Source organism: Verticillium nonalfalfae (genome assembly GCF_003724135.2).
Source record: "Verticillium nonalfalfae strain VnAa140/NRRL 66861 chromosome Unknown scaffold_67, whole genome shotgun sequence".
NCBI classification, from domain to species: Eukaryota; Fungi; Ascomycota; class Sordariomycetes; order Glomerellales; family Plectosphaerellaceae; genus Verticillium; species Verticillium nonalfalfae.
In genome coordinates, this window is record NW_021167292.1 from 88,097 (window position 1) to 102,117 (window position 14,021).

General features: G+C 55.6%; 3 protein-coding genes across 3 annotated transcripts; all 3 read left to right on the top strand.

Moving 5' to 3' along the window:
- Positions 1–783: 783 nt before the first annotated feature.
- Positions 784–5,433, top strand: D7B24_007914 (uncharacterized protein; the record flags this gene model as incomplete). The annotated part of the gene is made up of 1 exon (XM_028642015.1): positions 784–5,433. One exon carries the CDS (start codon positions 784–786, stop codon positions 5,431–5,433), a length of 4,650 nt encoding a protein of 1,549 aa, XP_028494074.1.
- Positions 5,434–6,454: 1,021 nt separating this feature from the next.
- On the top strand, positions 6,455–9,919 carry D7B24_007915 (uncharacterized protein; the record flags this gene model as incomplete). The annotated part of the gene is made up of 1 exon (XM_028642016.1): positions 6,455–9,919. A coding segment is annotated over one exon (3,465 nt), but the record flags the coding sequence as incomplete, so codon positions are not given.
- Positions 9,920–11,667: 1,748 nt separating this feature from the next.
- D7B24_007916 (uncharacterized protein) lies at positions 11,668–13,424 on the top strand (the record flags this gene model as incomplete). The annotated part of the gene is made up of 5 exons (XM_028642017.1): positions 11,668–11,901; positions 11,955–12,101; positions 12,163–12,785; positions 12,842–12,906; positions 12,964–13,424. 5 exons carry the CDS (start codon positions 11,668–11,670, stop codon positions 13,422–13,424), a joined length of 1,530 nt encoding a protein of 509 aa, XP_028494076.1.
- Between the last annotated feature and the right edge of the window lie 597 nt (positions 13,425–14,021).

Consider the following 14,021-nt stretch of genomic DNA (forward strand, 5'->3'; position numbering starts at 1 on the left):
ACTTAGAATGGACGTGAACATGAGCTGATTCTGATTATCGTTCAATTTCCACTCAGGTCCCGAGCTTGAACTTAAGTACCATGCTCGGCTATCATTATAACCCCGTCCGAGTCCGCTCCTCGTGACACTTGTTGACCACTCATTACGAGGCGTTGTTACCTCCAATGGATTGATACAGCTGAACTAAGTGAAGATGGTCGCCTGGACCTGTACGTGAGCTCTGAAGCAAATGTGACATGCGCTCCGTCCCCAATACCTGCTTAGCTTGAGTAGCCTTACACGCCTGGATCCTGCAGGAGGCGGAATAAGTTCTGCAGCCGAGACAAGTGCATGGGCTATTCCTTTCAGCTCCCAGCATCAAGCCACAAGATCGCACATGGTTGCTAGGGGTTCAAAGACAGGTCTGAGAAGAGCACCAAGCAGACCCCCCCCCCCCCCCCAATCCCTGTAAGACACTTATTGGCGTGCGGGGCAGGATCGGCACTATAAGCCATGCGGACTCAGCTGAAGAGCAGCAATATTGGGGCGATCTAGACCGAACAGTATCACTGCCAGCGGAGGAATGTGAAGCTCAAGGGGTCCAACCCGTCTGTCCAACAAACTTGCGTTGAAGTCTCGATACATCACATGGTACAGGTGGTTGCCACGAACTCGAACGAAGATAATCCGACAAACCTTGACACGGAGAGAGGATCGGAGTGAGATATCGAAATTCATCAAGTCGAGTAAATTGCGAAGGCCATACAAGCCCACACGCAAACTGTCACCACCCCCGTCAACACCATGGCGACTCCTGTAGACAACCAGACTGTTCTGATCCCTGTCAAAGTCGACGCCTTCGTCTTCAATTCAAAGGTTTGCGATGGCATCCCTCCTGAACCTGCAGGCACTGGAGAGGGCAACGAACCAACCGAGACACGGCTTCCAATCCCGACAGCGGCCAAGATCGCGCCAATAACCCAGCCCAACTACACATTTTTGCGGCTGGACCGTGATTATATCCAGCCTGATATCCAGAATCCGGTTGACCTGAATAACTCATGGCCGTCGGGCTTCAATTCACGTTTCACTGATCTTGGGAGCGACACGACGCGAAAGCGCCGTGTCGGTGTCTATTTACACTGGACTATGCCACGGCTTTACCGCAGCGGTATTGCAGCGGCTGGCCCCGAAGTCGCAAAAGGAGCGGATTTCCGAGATGCCCGGGCTGCACGGGGCCTCGATGATCTCGAAGTCGAAAATGACAACGGCAACAAGAATGATGACCAGAAAAACAACCGCGGTGCGCCTGGGACCGCCAAGGGCTCGTCGCCCTCATTTCCTAAAGCACCGACGCGATGGCTCGTCATCCGGCACATCAGCGATCCGGCATCGATTATGCCGCCTGAGGCTCGAGGAATCGTCAAGGAGTTTACCGCATGGGTTGTTGAGAGCGACCGGCTCCGCACTCTCGAAGAACTCGGACCTGAGGAGGACCTGCAAGTCGATGTGTCGCCCTTCATTAGCGCCGCCGACGGAGGCGTATCAGTGGCAGACCAGGCTGAGGTTTTCATTGGGAAAAAGGAGCCTATCGAATCGTGGTCGGAGCCTCTTGACGCGCCGCCGCCACCACCTCCGCCATCGAAGAAGAAGAAGCCGCAATTCATCGAGAATTTCAGCCTTCTCGCCTCATCAAATCAACTCTTCGCTGACTACCAGCCGCACAACTCCAATGTCTTCTCAATTGTGGACAACTTTGAGTATACGAAGGACAAGTTTCTGGTAACTGCGAAGGCGAGCTACTACATTATCGGCTGGCACTCAGTCCCCGCTGACGACCTCTTCGCTGGCTCAACGCTCGGGAAGGGCCTTGAAAGACGGCGGCGTCTTGAACTGTTGAAGCTACGTATAAAGTTGGCCGACAAGAAGGACCAGGAGAAAGAATTCAAGAACTGGCTCGGTTCACAGGCCGACACGCGGCTTTTGTGCCATGGCGCTATGTATCACGTTAACTGGGATGTTGATAAGAAACCGGCCAAGGTCCCAGCAGATGACTTCTCTATACATCTCAACAGCAGCTTGCCAGTTGCTGTTGGCACGACGCCTCTGGACGCGCTGACGACGTACGCGCGGGCGATGCGCAAGATAGATCCGGTCGACAGCATCCCGCACAAACTTGAAGAGTATATTGGTGCCCTTGAGCGACACCTGCTTGCGCGGGACGATGGTGTCGAAGCACAGCAGCAGGCGAAAGATCTGCTCTATAATTGGAATTACCTACGTGGCGATGGTGGCCAAGCGTGGCATGCCTCGGGTGCTCAGGAGAATGGCGATGGTGGAAACAAGGATCGCCCCATCGCGCCTCCAGCTGTTCTCGGTAACCTTCGGCGACTGAACATCCTTCAGAAACTGCTTGACGGCGTAGAGCGTACCACAGCCCGGCTTCGATGGGAGATGTTTGCTCTTTGGTGGTGGCTCGTCTCGGATGCCACCAAACAGCGTGAAGTCAATACGGGTCCACGGGTGCGAGACCTGCATACAAGAGTTGGCAAGCTTGAGAACCGCCGAAGGGATCTCATCGCGGAGATCAATGGATTAGCTGGGCCTGAGAAGACACCCAGGACTGTCCAACCGGGAGCAAGGCCTGCTTTCCACCAGCAGCGAGACCCGACCTTGCTTGTTGGCGGCGTCCAGTCTGGTTGGCAGTACGATTACCTTGATGATCTTCTCATGCGACTTGAATCTCAGACGGTGACGGCGTTGGAGAAGCCGAAGCCAGTACAGCTAGGTCCTGATATACCAAAGCCCGATGCAACGGATGGCCCATCATGGAGCGAGCTTGAGACAATTGTGCTTCCCAAGCTGCCGAAGGAACTCCGACCAGCAATTAAACGGCTCGTTGACGAATTTGTCTTGCTACGCCCGCAGACGGAGGATCTTGAGCCGGCGCTCCCTGACAACGTGCAGGCACCGCTCTTCCACGACAAAAAAGAGCATCGCAACGGCGATCAGGTCAAAATGGGACCCTGGCGCGACAACTGGAACAACACACAGCCATGGTTCCCACTGTTCCTTGAGTGGGAGATCGAGTATCACCACGTGCCGTTTGATCTCTGGACGCTGGCACCTCTCTCGAGCCGCACTCTCAAAACAAAGCGGCTTCGATATGGCATCGACGGCAACAAGGTAGATCTAGCAAAGGAAACGAAGAATAAGGATAAACACAAGATTCAGGGCCGGGTGCTGATCCTACCGCAGCCATCATTCTCGCTTGAAGCTAAGATCCGACAACTCTTTGATAGTACTCCAGCAAGTGATCTCGGCGAAGACAAACAAGATCATAAGAAGGACAGGGAGGACGACAGAGATGAGAAAAATAACAATGACAAGAACGCAGAGAAGGGCAAGGAGAATAGCGGACTGCTCGACAAGCACAAACGTGAGGAATTACTTCGCGAACTTCATCAATTGTCTTTCCTGTCAGCACCACTGGCTGGGCTGGCGGCGCATTTGACAACAGTGCAACAGGGCAATCACATCAAACCTAATCTGCGTCACGGCGGTACGGGCGAGGTAGTGCCCATAAAGGAGGCAGAGCGCAAAGACGGGGGCTTCGAGGCCCCTCAACTCCGAAGTATCGGCATCGAAACTGACAATACTCCGTTCGGAAAGTCCATGAAAGCCTCCACTACGGGAGAACCACTATTCAAGCCGGCGACACATGGCCAATTTCGCCTCACACGGCTTAACATCATCGACAAATTCGGCCAGGCCATCCACGCCATTGATCCACGGCCGAGCAAAAACCCGCAGAAGGTATGGCCATGCATCGGTGAGTGGCTTGCGCCGCAGCTGAGAGGAGATGGTACGGCAAGGGAGCCGAACGTTGTCGAAAGAGATGAAGGCCTCTCGAGGAAAGAGCTCAGTCATGAGGATGAGGGTAATGGCGATGACGATGATGTGCGCGATGAGGACCCCAAACCATGCGAGTTCATGCAGCTTCCGCCTCAGATTAATCAACAAGCCCGCCTGAACGCAACTTTTGTTGTGCGAGCTGACAAGACTGACGATGCCGACGGCACTGAAGGTATTAGCACACAGAACGGCAGGCTCCTGCCCTCCTCAAAAGTTTCAACACCTTTCTGGCGCCCAGCAGACGAGTGGGAGAATCCCATTTGGGGCTGGGTGGTCATCAATTACGCCAACACAGGCATCCAGCTATTCCTCCCGGACGGCACCTTCTACCGGGAGGTTCGACTCGCGGGACCATCGGGGGCCCAGACCTCGCCTGAATGGTTGCCCTTCCGGCCACCTAAAGCCGGCGACCGTCTGCCCGAAAACCCAGAAATGCAGCAGCTCCAGCTGCTCGTGCAACGGCTCGGGGGCGATCCCAACTTTCTCCACGCCTTCTGGACCATGATCGAGACGTCCACGTCTGAAATGGATGCCGCTGCTGCCCCTGAGGCTTACGCCGAGTTTGCGAGTGCGCTAATAGGGCGTCCGCTGGCTCTCGTCAATGCCGGATGGTCACTGGAACTGGCAGCTGATGCCCTCGCGAGCCAGGCTGATGGCGAGCAGGGAGATGAGGATGGAAATCCTAAGACTCGGCCGAGGAAGCCGCCCCATGGGTTGTTACCGGGCACAGGCAAGGAACAGTACTCATTTGGCGTCAAGATTGGTGACAGGCAGCGTGGGTTTGATGGTCTCGTGGGTTACTTTGAGTGCCGCGAGAGCCTCTCTTCAGAGGATACTAAAGACCTTGGGCTCGAGCTCAAGAGTATCCGTTCAGACTTCGCGCCTGGCGGAAACGAGGTGAAAGAAGATCCTGATCACCTCCCGCCTGTCGCACATTCAAAGCTTGTGCATCTTAATGCATACTACGAAAGTCCTGAGCCGCGCAACGTGGTAGATGCCGAAGAGTATGGACGTCGACACAACGCGCGACTCAAAGTCTTTGGAGCACTCACGGATCCGTTTGTACCGCTCCACGTATACTCGGGGATCTTGCCCGTGCGTGAACTGTCGTTGCCGCCGTGGACATGGCAGGGTGCCCTCGCGAGGATGAAAGCTTTCTTCCACGCTGGCCCCATCATTGTCACGAAAGACGTTCCAAACTTTGTCGACGATCGTGAGCTTGCGCCAGATGTTGCTGTCACTTTGCCCGACGTGAAGCACGAGGAGGGAGCTGTCGGACTTCCGGCTGTGGCGGGCGGCGACTGGGCATGGCTGCAGCCGTATTACCCAGGGGAAGCAAAACACCCTTCGGCCGAGGACGATGGTGGAAGAGCCAGTGATGGTCCCGTGGCGTCGCCAGCTCCGATTGAAGCGCTCGAGAGATACATGGCCTTGCCGGTGGCAGCTGAGGACGAGCGGGCCAGATTTGACCGTGGGCCGTATACAGCACTGGAGGGATACCTCATGATGGTGGGCCGTGAAAAGAAGTCGGAGACGTGATAGTGAAGCCGTCGGCATATTCTTCGAAGACACATGACGATCAAGTCCTCAAGCAGCTTATTTCCTGGAAAGACCTATTGAATATGCAACGAATACTTCCCTTCCGCGAAAACGAGTTCCCTGACATCCTGAACCTATTGTCTGTAGCTGCGATTTCCTCCCAGCTTGAGGTGACCCACTGGTATTCAGACCTAATAATGTTCGCCCAAGATCTTCCTTGGAAAACATCTCGACGATGCTAAGCGACGAGGAATAATGATGCCACGGAGCCGACCATGGGTCGCTTGCAGAAACCGGGTCCGTCTCCTTGCTTTTCGGAAACCATTTCTTCCAATTTACCCTCACTGGTCTTCATACCAAGCAAGGCCTGCCTCATTGAGAACATGCTCTACATGTACATGGCGCGCTGAAAATTAATAGTGGAGGCAGTACAACCACAACAACTGTCCGCCGAGAGGCAAACTCCAGGGCCTAGGCCTGACGATGACTCTGAATGGAACACTAGCGCGGCTCAACGACAGCTGAAGGCCGGGGTTAGGGAGGGGTTGTCTCTATTGAGAAGCCTACTGGGCTAAAAGCGGGAAGCGGAATACGATAGATTGCCCTTTGGGCAGCTGGACGCAGCCCATGCCTTACTCTGGTGGTGGCATCGTGCTAAGCACATGGCACATGGCGCGGCACGACGCGACAATGCATTCGGTAGCCTCTCGCGCAGGGGGTCTTTTGCCGTCTTGACCACAAATGACCCCCTGCACCAGCCGGTCAGATCGAACTGATGCCTTAATATGGTCTCTGCACACATGGTCAGGCCTCAAGTCTCTATACACGGTAATACTTCCAAGGCCTGTCGTATATCGACCACTGAAGTGATTCTGGTGGCTTCCCTGGTGTTCGAGCTCCTGAGGCTTGCTCTGCCTGTCATCTTTCTCACGATGCTCTCGACAGCATTGCCACACGCCCGAGTTTAAACCCAGCCCTCAAATCGTCTTGGTAAATTCCTTTCCATATCTCTGCGGAATAGCAGCGATTCCCCATACGGAGCAGCAAAGAACCCATGGTCTCCTCTCACAGGCGGTTGGCGCATCGCCGCGCCAAATGCATCCTCTCAGGTGTCGCTCGCGACATTCTACCCGGCGAGGCCCGGTTCTACTCGTTCTACTCTCCCTCGCTCAAAGGCGGCTTGCACACTGTCAAAGTCAGTCAAACTATTTCAGCGCCCCCCGACAAAGCCGCCGAGGGACCCGATAAAGACAAGCGCCGCGAAGATGCCATCGCCGAGGAGTCGCAGAACCTCTATGTCGTCGCACCCAAGTTCAACTTGCCTGTCGGGTGCATTGATTCGATGTTTCCAGCCCCTGGTGCAATGGCCGAGGTGACAGTGCTGCCTCACATGAGCTTCAAGGACCCTCATCTCCCGTGGGAACGAGAAGCTGCCTATAGCCCTGACGATGCTTCAGACAAGGACGAAAAAGGAGACCCTCGTCGCCTGACGCCGTGGATTGCACTGCTGGCCTTTGCCGTCGACGAGCTGAAGCTCCCTCCGGCCGACCTCGCCGGCCTTCTCGCGACGGTGACCACAGAGGTCGATGGCAAACAGAATGAAAGTATGGCTGTCCGCATGAGTGCCGGGCAAATCCCCAAGCTCGGCGAAAATTCCCGTCTCTGCAATGCTATATCGTTTGACAAAGACGAGGACGCACGGGAGACAGCAGAGCCCATTGATGTCATCTTCCTGCCCAAGAGCCTCTTCGTGCCGCTCTTCAGCAAGCCAGGCAGTGTCACGGCTCTCGACAACACCAAGCACAAGTATCTCGCTCACGTTCGACAAGTGGCAACCGACGGTATGGCGGCCGCCGGGTCTGAGCTCGGCTCGGATCCCAAGTCTCTCGAAGCCCTCTTCAGCATCGTCCTGTCCCATCGTACAGGACCCATCGGTGCCCCAGTGCCGACGAACATGGTCGTTCACCTCGTATCCCTTGATATGCCAAATAACATCACGCTGCCTCTCTCGGAGAATGTCACGCATGCCGCTCTTCTCAGTCTTCACAGTTGGACTTATACCTGTAGGCCCTCAAACGAAGACGCAAGCTCATTTTCCCGTTTGACGCATCTCGGCAATACATTAACGGTTGCGCGGCCTGAGCTGCCAGAAGACCGACCTGACATGCCATCATCGCCCTCAGTCAAAGACCTTGTCGAGCAGCGTCAGAGAGACGGGTACACGCTCGTGCGTCATCGGACGGTAACAGGGGAAGAAACGGCTGCTATGGTGCGAGGACCCTTGACGCCGACCTTTGTGCCGCACCCGCTGCGCGAGGGTTTTGTGATGCAGTCCAATTTTGGCACCGACCTTCAGATCCTCGACCCAGATATATCAGTGATGGACCTCACCTACGCCAGTGCCTGGCAGCTTGGCAAGACATTGGCCATGGGTGATCAAGCCTTCTGCGTCGCTCTTTCACGCCTGCGCATGGCCATCGACTCACAATCTCAGGGTGCCGCCAAGCGCGATGTTCACATGGCCATCGGCGAGTATGCGTCTCGTAAAGAGACAGTCTCCCATGTGTTTGACCTTGTCCGCGGCCTGAACGACCTCAATGGGAACCTACTGCAGAGTGATCGGGAAGCTATTAAGGCCGCCACGACCGCCAGCGGCCGCCGATGGGACGTTGAACACAATGACGTGCAGGTCACGGATGGAAAGCACGGCAGCATCGATACGTCGCGACGCTCGCAGCACATGGCACCTCGGACATCAGCGCACGCCGACGCCGCTGCAGCATCCTTCGCTCTTGCGACTGACGGCACGCTCTATAACGAGCACAATGTGCCGACCAACACGGACAGCTCCTACGTTTATTCGTGGATCATTGATAAGGTTCACCTCGCCAATGTGCCCGCCCACTATCTCGTGGTTGAACCATCCCACTTGCCTGAGGAGACGCTTCGTTTTTGCTACTTTGACGAGAACTGGAGCGATGCTCTGATCGACGGCGCCTTGAGTCTTGCCAACCACTGGGCCAGCGAGCCTTCCGCAGATGAGAGCCGCGCAGCCATCAAAAAGGCCGTGAACCTACGCCTCAGGACCCCCGATGAGAAGTTGGGTCATGTTCAAATGCCCAAGTTCGGCTTTCTCATGCGCTCTGTACTACTGGCTCAGTTCCCGGATATGACTGTCAGCGTAAAGTATGCAAAGAGCTCAACGCTAGGGGCTGCATCTGCAAGTTCATCAGGCCCTGAGGAGCCCATACTTTTGCAGAAGCGGCTCGCACCTGATACCATGTTCTGTCTGCTTGATCGGGCACCACCCGAGCTCGAGGGTATCACCTTCACGCTGCCACCCCATCAACAGTGCTTCACCATCGGCGGCTCCCTGACTACTGAAGATCTGACGGTGAACTTTCGGCGCATCTACACCGCCACCGAGGTCAAAGAGCCGGCGAAGCGCAGGCTACCGCTGGGCAGGCCCGAGGTCTTCAAGCCGACGGACACCGCCCCCGTATTCGACTGGAACTTACGCACCCTCCATGTCGAAGCTTTTGCGAACCTGCAGCTGAAGCGCCTGCGCGATGGCCTCGGCGACGAATTCATTGACACGAGGGCGACCTCGGCCTTGCTGGCACTGCAACTCAACGATCCCATCCTGCAACTTGACATTGGCGACTTGTCGAGGCAGACCTCAACAAGGAAGCCCACCGTTTTTCAGTTCTCCATCCCTGAGGCCAAACGGGCTCAACCGCCTGAATTGTCGCCCCTCCCTCAGCGCGTCTGGTCCGGCGCATTACCGATGCACCGTCCAAGGCCCCCGTCACCTCGTCAAGAAGCAGCACTCGTCGCTGAATACGCAGAGGCCGCCAGGCAGGTTCCAAATTCACTCGCTTTTGATGCGGCTTCCGCCCCAATTCCTGACCCTCCAACATTTGACGAGACGTTTGCCAACCGGCCCAAGTTTCGCCTGAAGGTCTACCCTGTGCGCTCACGCGACTTTGTCCCCAGTAACACAGGTCTACCCCTCGACCTAGTCTTCAGCATCGTCTACGTCGAGGGCCGTGCCACCGAGCGCCTGCGCCGCCTAACAGTCGAGGTTCCCTGCGGTGCCATGCCCTCCGAGGGCCGCGGTGGCGAGGATGATCCGCTGCTGACGCTGCTGAGTGAAAACGCCGATCCGCCAACGCCTACCATGCTGTCGAACCTGCGCTTCAACGTGCTCAAGAGGTGGAGGGATGACGAGAAGGGACGAGGCCGCTATCTTGTTTTGGACCTCGTGCCACGGTCCAAGGATGGTGTGCCCGTCGACAAGATTAAGGAGGCGAGCTTCTTGCTGAGTCGGGCGGACATTTGTCTGTACGAAGGTGCCGAACCGAGGCTTCCATTTGTCAATCTCAAGTATGATTATGGTGACTGGGGGGACAAGAGGTGGAATGATGGGAGGCGGGTCGAAGTCAGGCCATTGCCATCGAAGTCTGAAGTGCCGCCGACTGAGTGATGGGGGGCTCCAAGAACTCGCACGGATCGTTGATCGCCTGGTTTCTGGCGTGGTTGTATCATTACTTTCCTTGTCGATATACTTTTTACGGACTGATAATATCAACAAAGCATTTTTGAACGGTCGAAACGATAGCTGAACCACATCTACATACATATTCTTGACTTTTAATGTCACTTGCACCCTGAGTTCGCCCGTGGAAAAGTAGGCCTCACCTGCTGGGAACAACTTGTGTCTCCATCCAGGAGACCTTAGTTCGGGCTCTCCATCACTCCCGTGAGCCTTACATGTCTTGAAGTTGGCCTGGGACTGTCCTCGAGTTACGTCGGTGGATGAAAACCAGGATATCAGAATAATCAAGCCCCATAACAGTCTTCCATCATGTCCTTCGGTGATATAGTAGGACTCAAAACAGGAGATGTCACCAAATTCAGTTCTTGTATCGATTATGGAAGTCACAAATTTGACAGCTTGGTCAACTCTCCCAGTGATATTTTGCGTGTTCATCGCCTCGGAGAATACTGTCATGAGTTTGGCAAAGTAGGCTGGAAAGTTGTCCGGCTTCTTGCAATGTACAACGACTGACCATCATATCTTCTGTCGAACTCTGGTGTAATAGAATAACGTATGTTGAGTATCTTTACAGCATCAACAAAGATTTCAAATACGGGTTAACGGCCTGGATGTCCTGGCGTGAGAAGTGCGCCGGCCCGTACAGCAGATGATGTGACGAAGATTCCCTATCGAGGAGTACCATGATTTCGTTCTGCCTCCACTTTGAGATGAACTTGCGTCACCTGCTTATTCAGGCAGCTCACTTGGGACGTCTTTGCATGCATTCAAGAACTGATGCACCAGTTGCACACCAAATCCGTACCTTGCACTGAACATCCGGATGTCGTGCCGACGCCGAGGTGCCAAGAATACACCAACAGTCACCTTTCTGTCGCTCCTGAAATTCTTCAACGCTAGCATTCCCAATGCCGGCCGGCTGTTTATTCCTCTGTGGGATCCGCCTTGGCGATCGCGAGCTTGGTGAACGACGAGAATGCCGATAGTCAAAGCTAGTCAGATCGCTCATGGCACCAGGCGATGCACGAGTCTGTGACCCGAGCTTCCTGTCTTAGCCAGGCCTCACGCTGTCTTGCATGGAATGCTAGCCGTCTCAAGCCAGCTCCGCGGTCTGTTCCTCATCGAGAAGTTCGGTAACAAGCCACACGCACAAAGGCCGCAAGTCCCTCTCGCCCTTTCGCGATGCCACCGAAGCCATGGTGGCATGCAGAGATAAGATCGCGACATGAATTGATGCACGCAAACAAAAAGGAAGGTCGACGCCGTCTCCCACTTCGACAGCGCGCTTTGACCTGCGTCCTCGCAACCCTGAGGGCCCATCTTGCACGCTGAGATCCAAGGGAGAGCAAGCTTCTCTTTCCCCACACCCTTCAGCCGATCAGGCCTGCTGCCGATCCTCTTTCATAGGGCCGTAATTCGACGCGGCAGTCGAGTGCCGCCCAAGATCTCCATCAGGGGCCCCAGCTGCCTATTCGGGCGATGCCGGCCGAATGGCGCCATGATCACGATGGCTCCCCCACGTCACATCGCATTGCAGACCTTCTACTTCGAGAAGCCGGCGCGTAGTGTCTCCTGGATCGTAATCAGAGGTCATCGGATTCGCAGCATTCCTAGTGGCAAAGGCCCCTCGAGATCTATAAACAATGCTGTGTCTCAGCACCGGGGAATCGCTGTGAATGCCGCCTTCACTCCTCCTTTCCAACGATACTGAGGTCTCCGAGCAAGCATCCAGCCACGTTCGTCGTACGCGCAGACGTCTTGCTCTCAACATCATGAAGGCAACTTTCCTCAAGGCTCTGGCCCTTACGGCCGTCGGCTCGACTGCGGCCAAGGAGCTCCAGCCCAATGCGCTGATCAGCGAGATCTACGACAGCGGCGCCATCCACAAGGACCTGATGGCCCGCAAGCACGTGCGTTGATTGGACGTTCAAGACTTGCTTAAAGTGATCTGACTTTCTATCAGGCTTCATGGGACCGACAAATCGCCAGCGGCGAGATGAACTCAACCATCTACCAGAGCCGTCTCGCCGCCGATGGCCCCGTCCCCTGTGTCAACGGCGTTGCCGCCGTTGTGCCAGGTGACCGCCTGAACACTTTCAAGTGCAACAAGGTAGCTTACCATTTGTCTCACCTCACAAGGCTGTGAGTAACCCTGTCTGACGCACGCACAGGTCGACTTCTACGACTTCAAGAGCCATGCCGCCCTCGGCAGTAAGACGGGCCAGGGCTCCTCTTCGTGGGGCTGGACGGCGCCCAACGGCCGTGAGTTCGTCGTCGTTGCCCAGGCCGACGGCGCCAGCTTCTCCGAGATCACGTCGGCGGGTAAGCTCGTCTATCTCGGCCGCCTGCCGCCGTACTCGACCAACTCGATCTGGCGCGAGTTGCGCGGTTACAAGAACTTCATCGTCATTGGCAGCGAGGCATCGCGCCACGGTGTGCAAATCTTCGACCTCAGCAAGCTGCTGACCGTCAACCCGGCGAGCCCCGTCACTTTTTCCAACTCGCGCGATCTGACAGGATATTGGAACGGCCTGCCCGCGGGCTCGACGCACAACATTGTGATCAACGAGGAGAAGCAGTATGCTGTCGCTGTCGGCGCGCAGCCTCGCACCAGCACATGTCGCTCGGGTCTCATTTTCCTCGACCTCAAGAACCCTGCCAAGCCCACCACTCTTGGTTGCGCCGCCGGAGACGGCTATGTTCACGATGCCCAATGCCTCGTGTACAGGGGTCCTGATACGAAGTACCAGGGCCGCGATATTTGCTACGGCTACAATGAGGACACCTTGACCATGTAAGATCATCTCGTCTCAAGGGGAAAAGGACAGCTTGGCTGACATACAATCCCAGCTACGACGTCACCGACAAGACGACCACCAAGATTATCTCGCGCACCAGTTACGAGGGCGCCAGCTGTAAGTGCCCTTCACGACCCAATGCTCGCTTAATCCCCATCCCTAACTTGAGTACAGACACCCATCAAGGTTGGGTCACGAACACGCAGTGGCAGGAGTACCTCGTACTTGACGACGAGTACGACGAGTACGACAAGACGGGCGCAGCCGCCAGTGGCTACCCAATCACCTACTTCTGGGACATTCGGTCGCTTGAGAAGCCCAAGCAGACGGGCTACTTCAAGAGCCCGGCCTACGGCATTGACCACAACCAGTTCGTCATTGACGGCTTTGCGTACCAGAGCAATTACGGCGCTGGTCTGCGTATTCTTGACGTGTCGTCCCTGCCGCAGGACCCCACGGGCAAGCTCGTCAAGGAGGTCGGCTTCTTCGACGTCTACCCAGAAGATGACCGTAACGCCAACGGCGGGTCTATCGATTTTGTCGGTACCTGGAGCCACTACCCCTTCTTCAAGAGTGGCTTCATCCTCGTGAACACGATCGAGCGGGGTGCGTTTGTTGTCAAGAGGCAGAAGTAAGCGGCCGAGGGAGGGCTGCCGGGCTGGCTTGACCTTTGGAATAGAAGATGGGCGCGGCTTTCGGGGTTTCTTCATGACCGAAGGTTTACCTTGCTATGAATAAATACATATTGTGTCTCCTGGCCTATCAAATACATGTCTGACGATTTGGTGAGGTGAATGCCCAGCTCCTGGGGTAGATTTACTCTCCAACTCATGGTCGCCATCGGCCAATGAGTAAAGACATGACTCCAGTCACCAACCCATGTCCCACCGCTTACAGCGTCAAGTACTGTAGGGGAAATGCCGGCCGCTAGTGCCACAGCGCTGGCCGGAGCACATAACCGGTGCTGCAGCCAAGACTACGAACCGGACATCCACGCAAGTCGCAGAACTTCTTGCGAGTGCTTGCGTCCGAACAGAGCCAGTAAGCGGTGTGGCTGCCGGAGGCTCATGAAAGGTCGATGCATGCCACTTCCCTGAAGTTTCCAATTGGAATTCTCTCATATCTGGCGTCTATGACGTCCCAGCGCACCAAGGTCTAGCTGCTAAACGTTCAATGTTGAAATTGGGGGTTCGCAAGTAATCAGTTGAGTGCGGGAAAAAGAAAATGCCGTA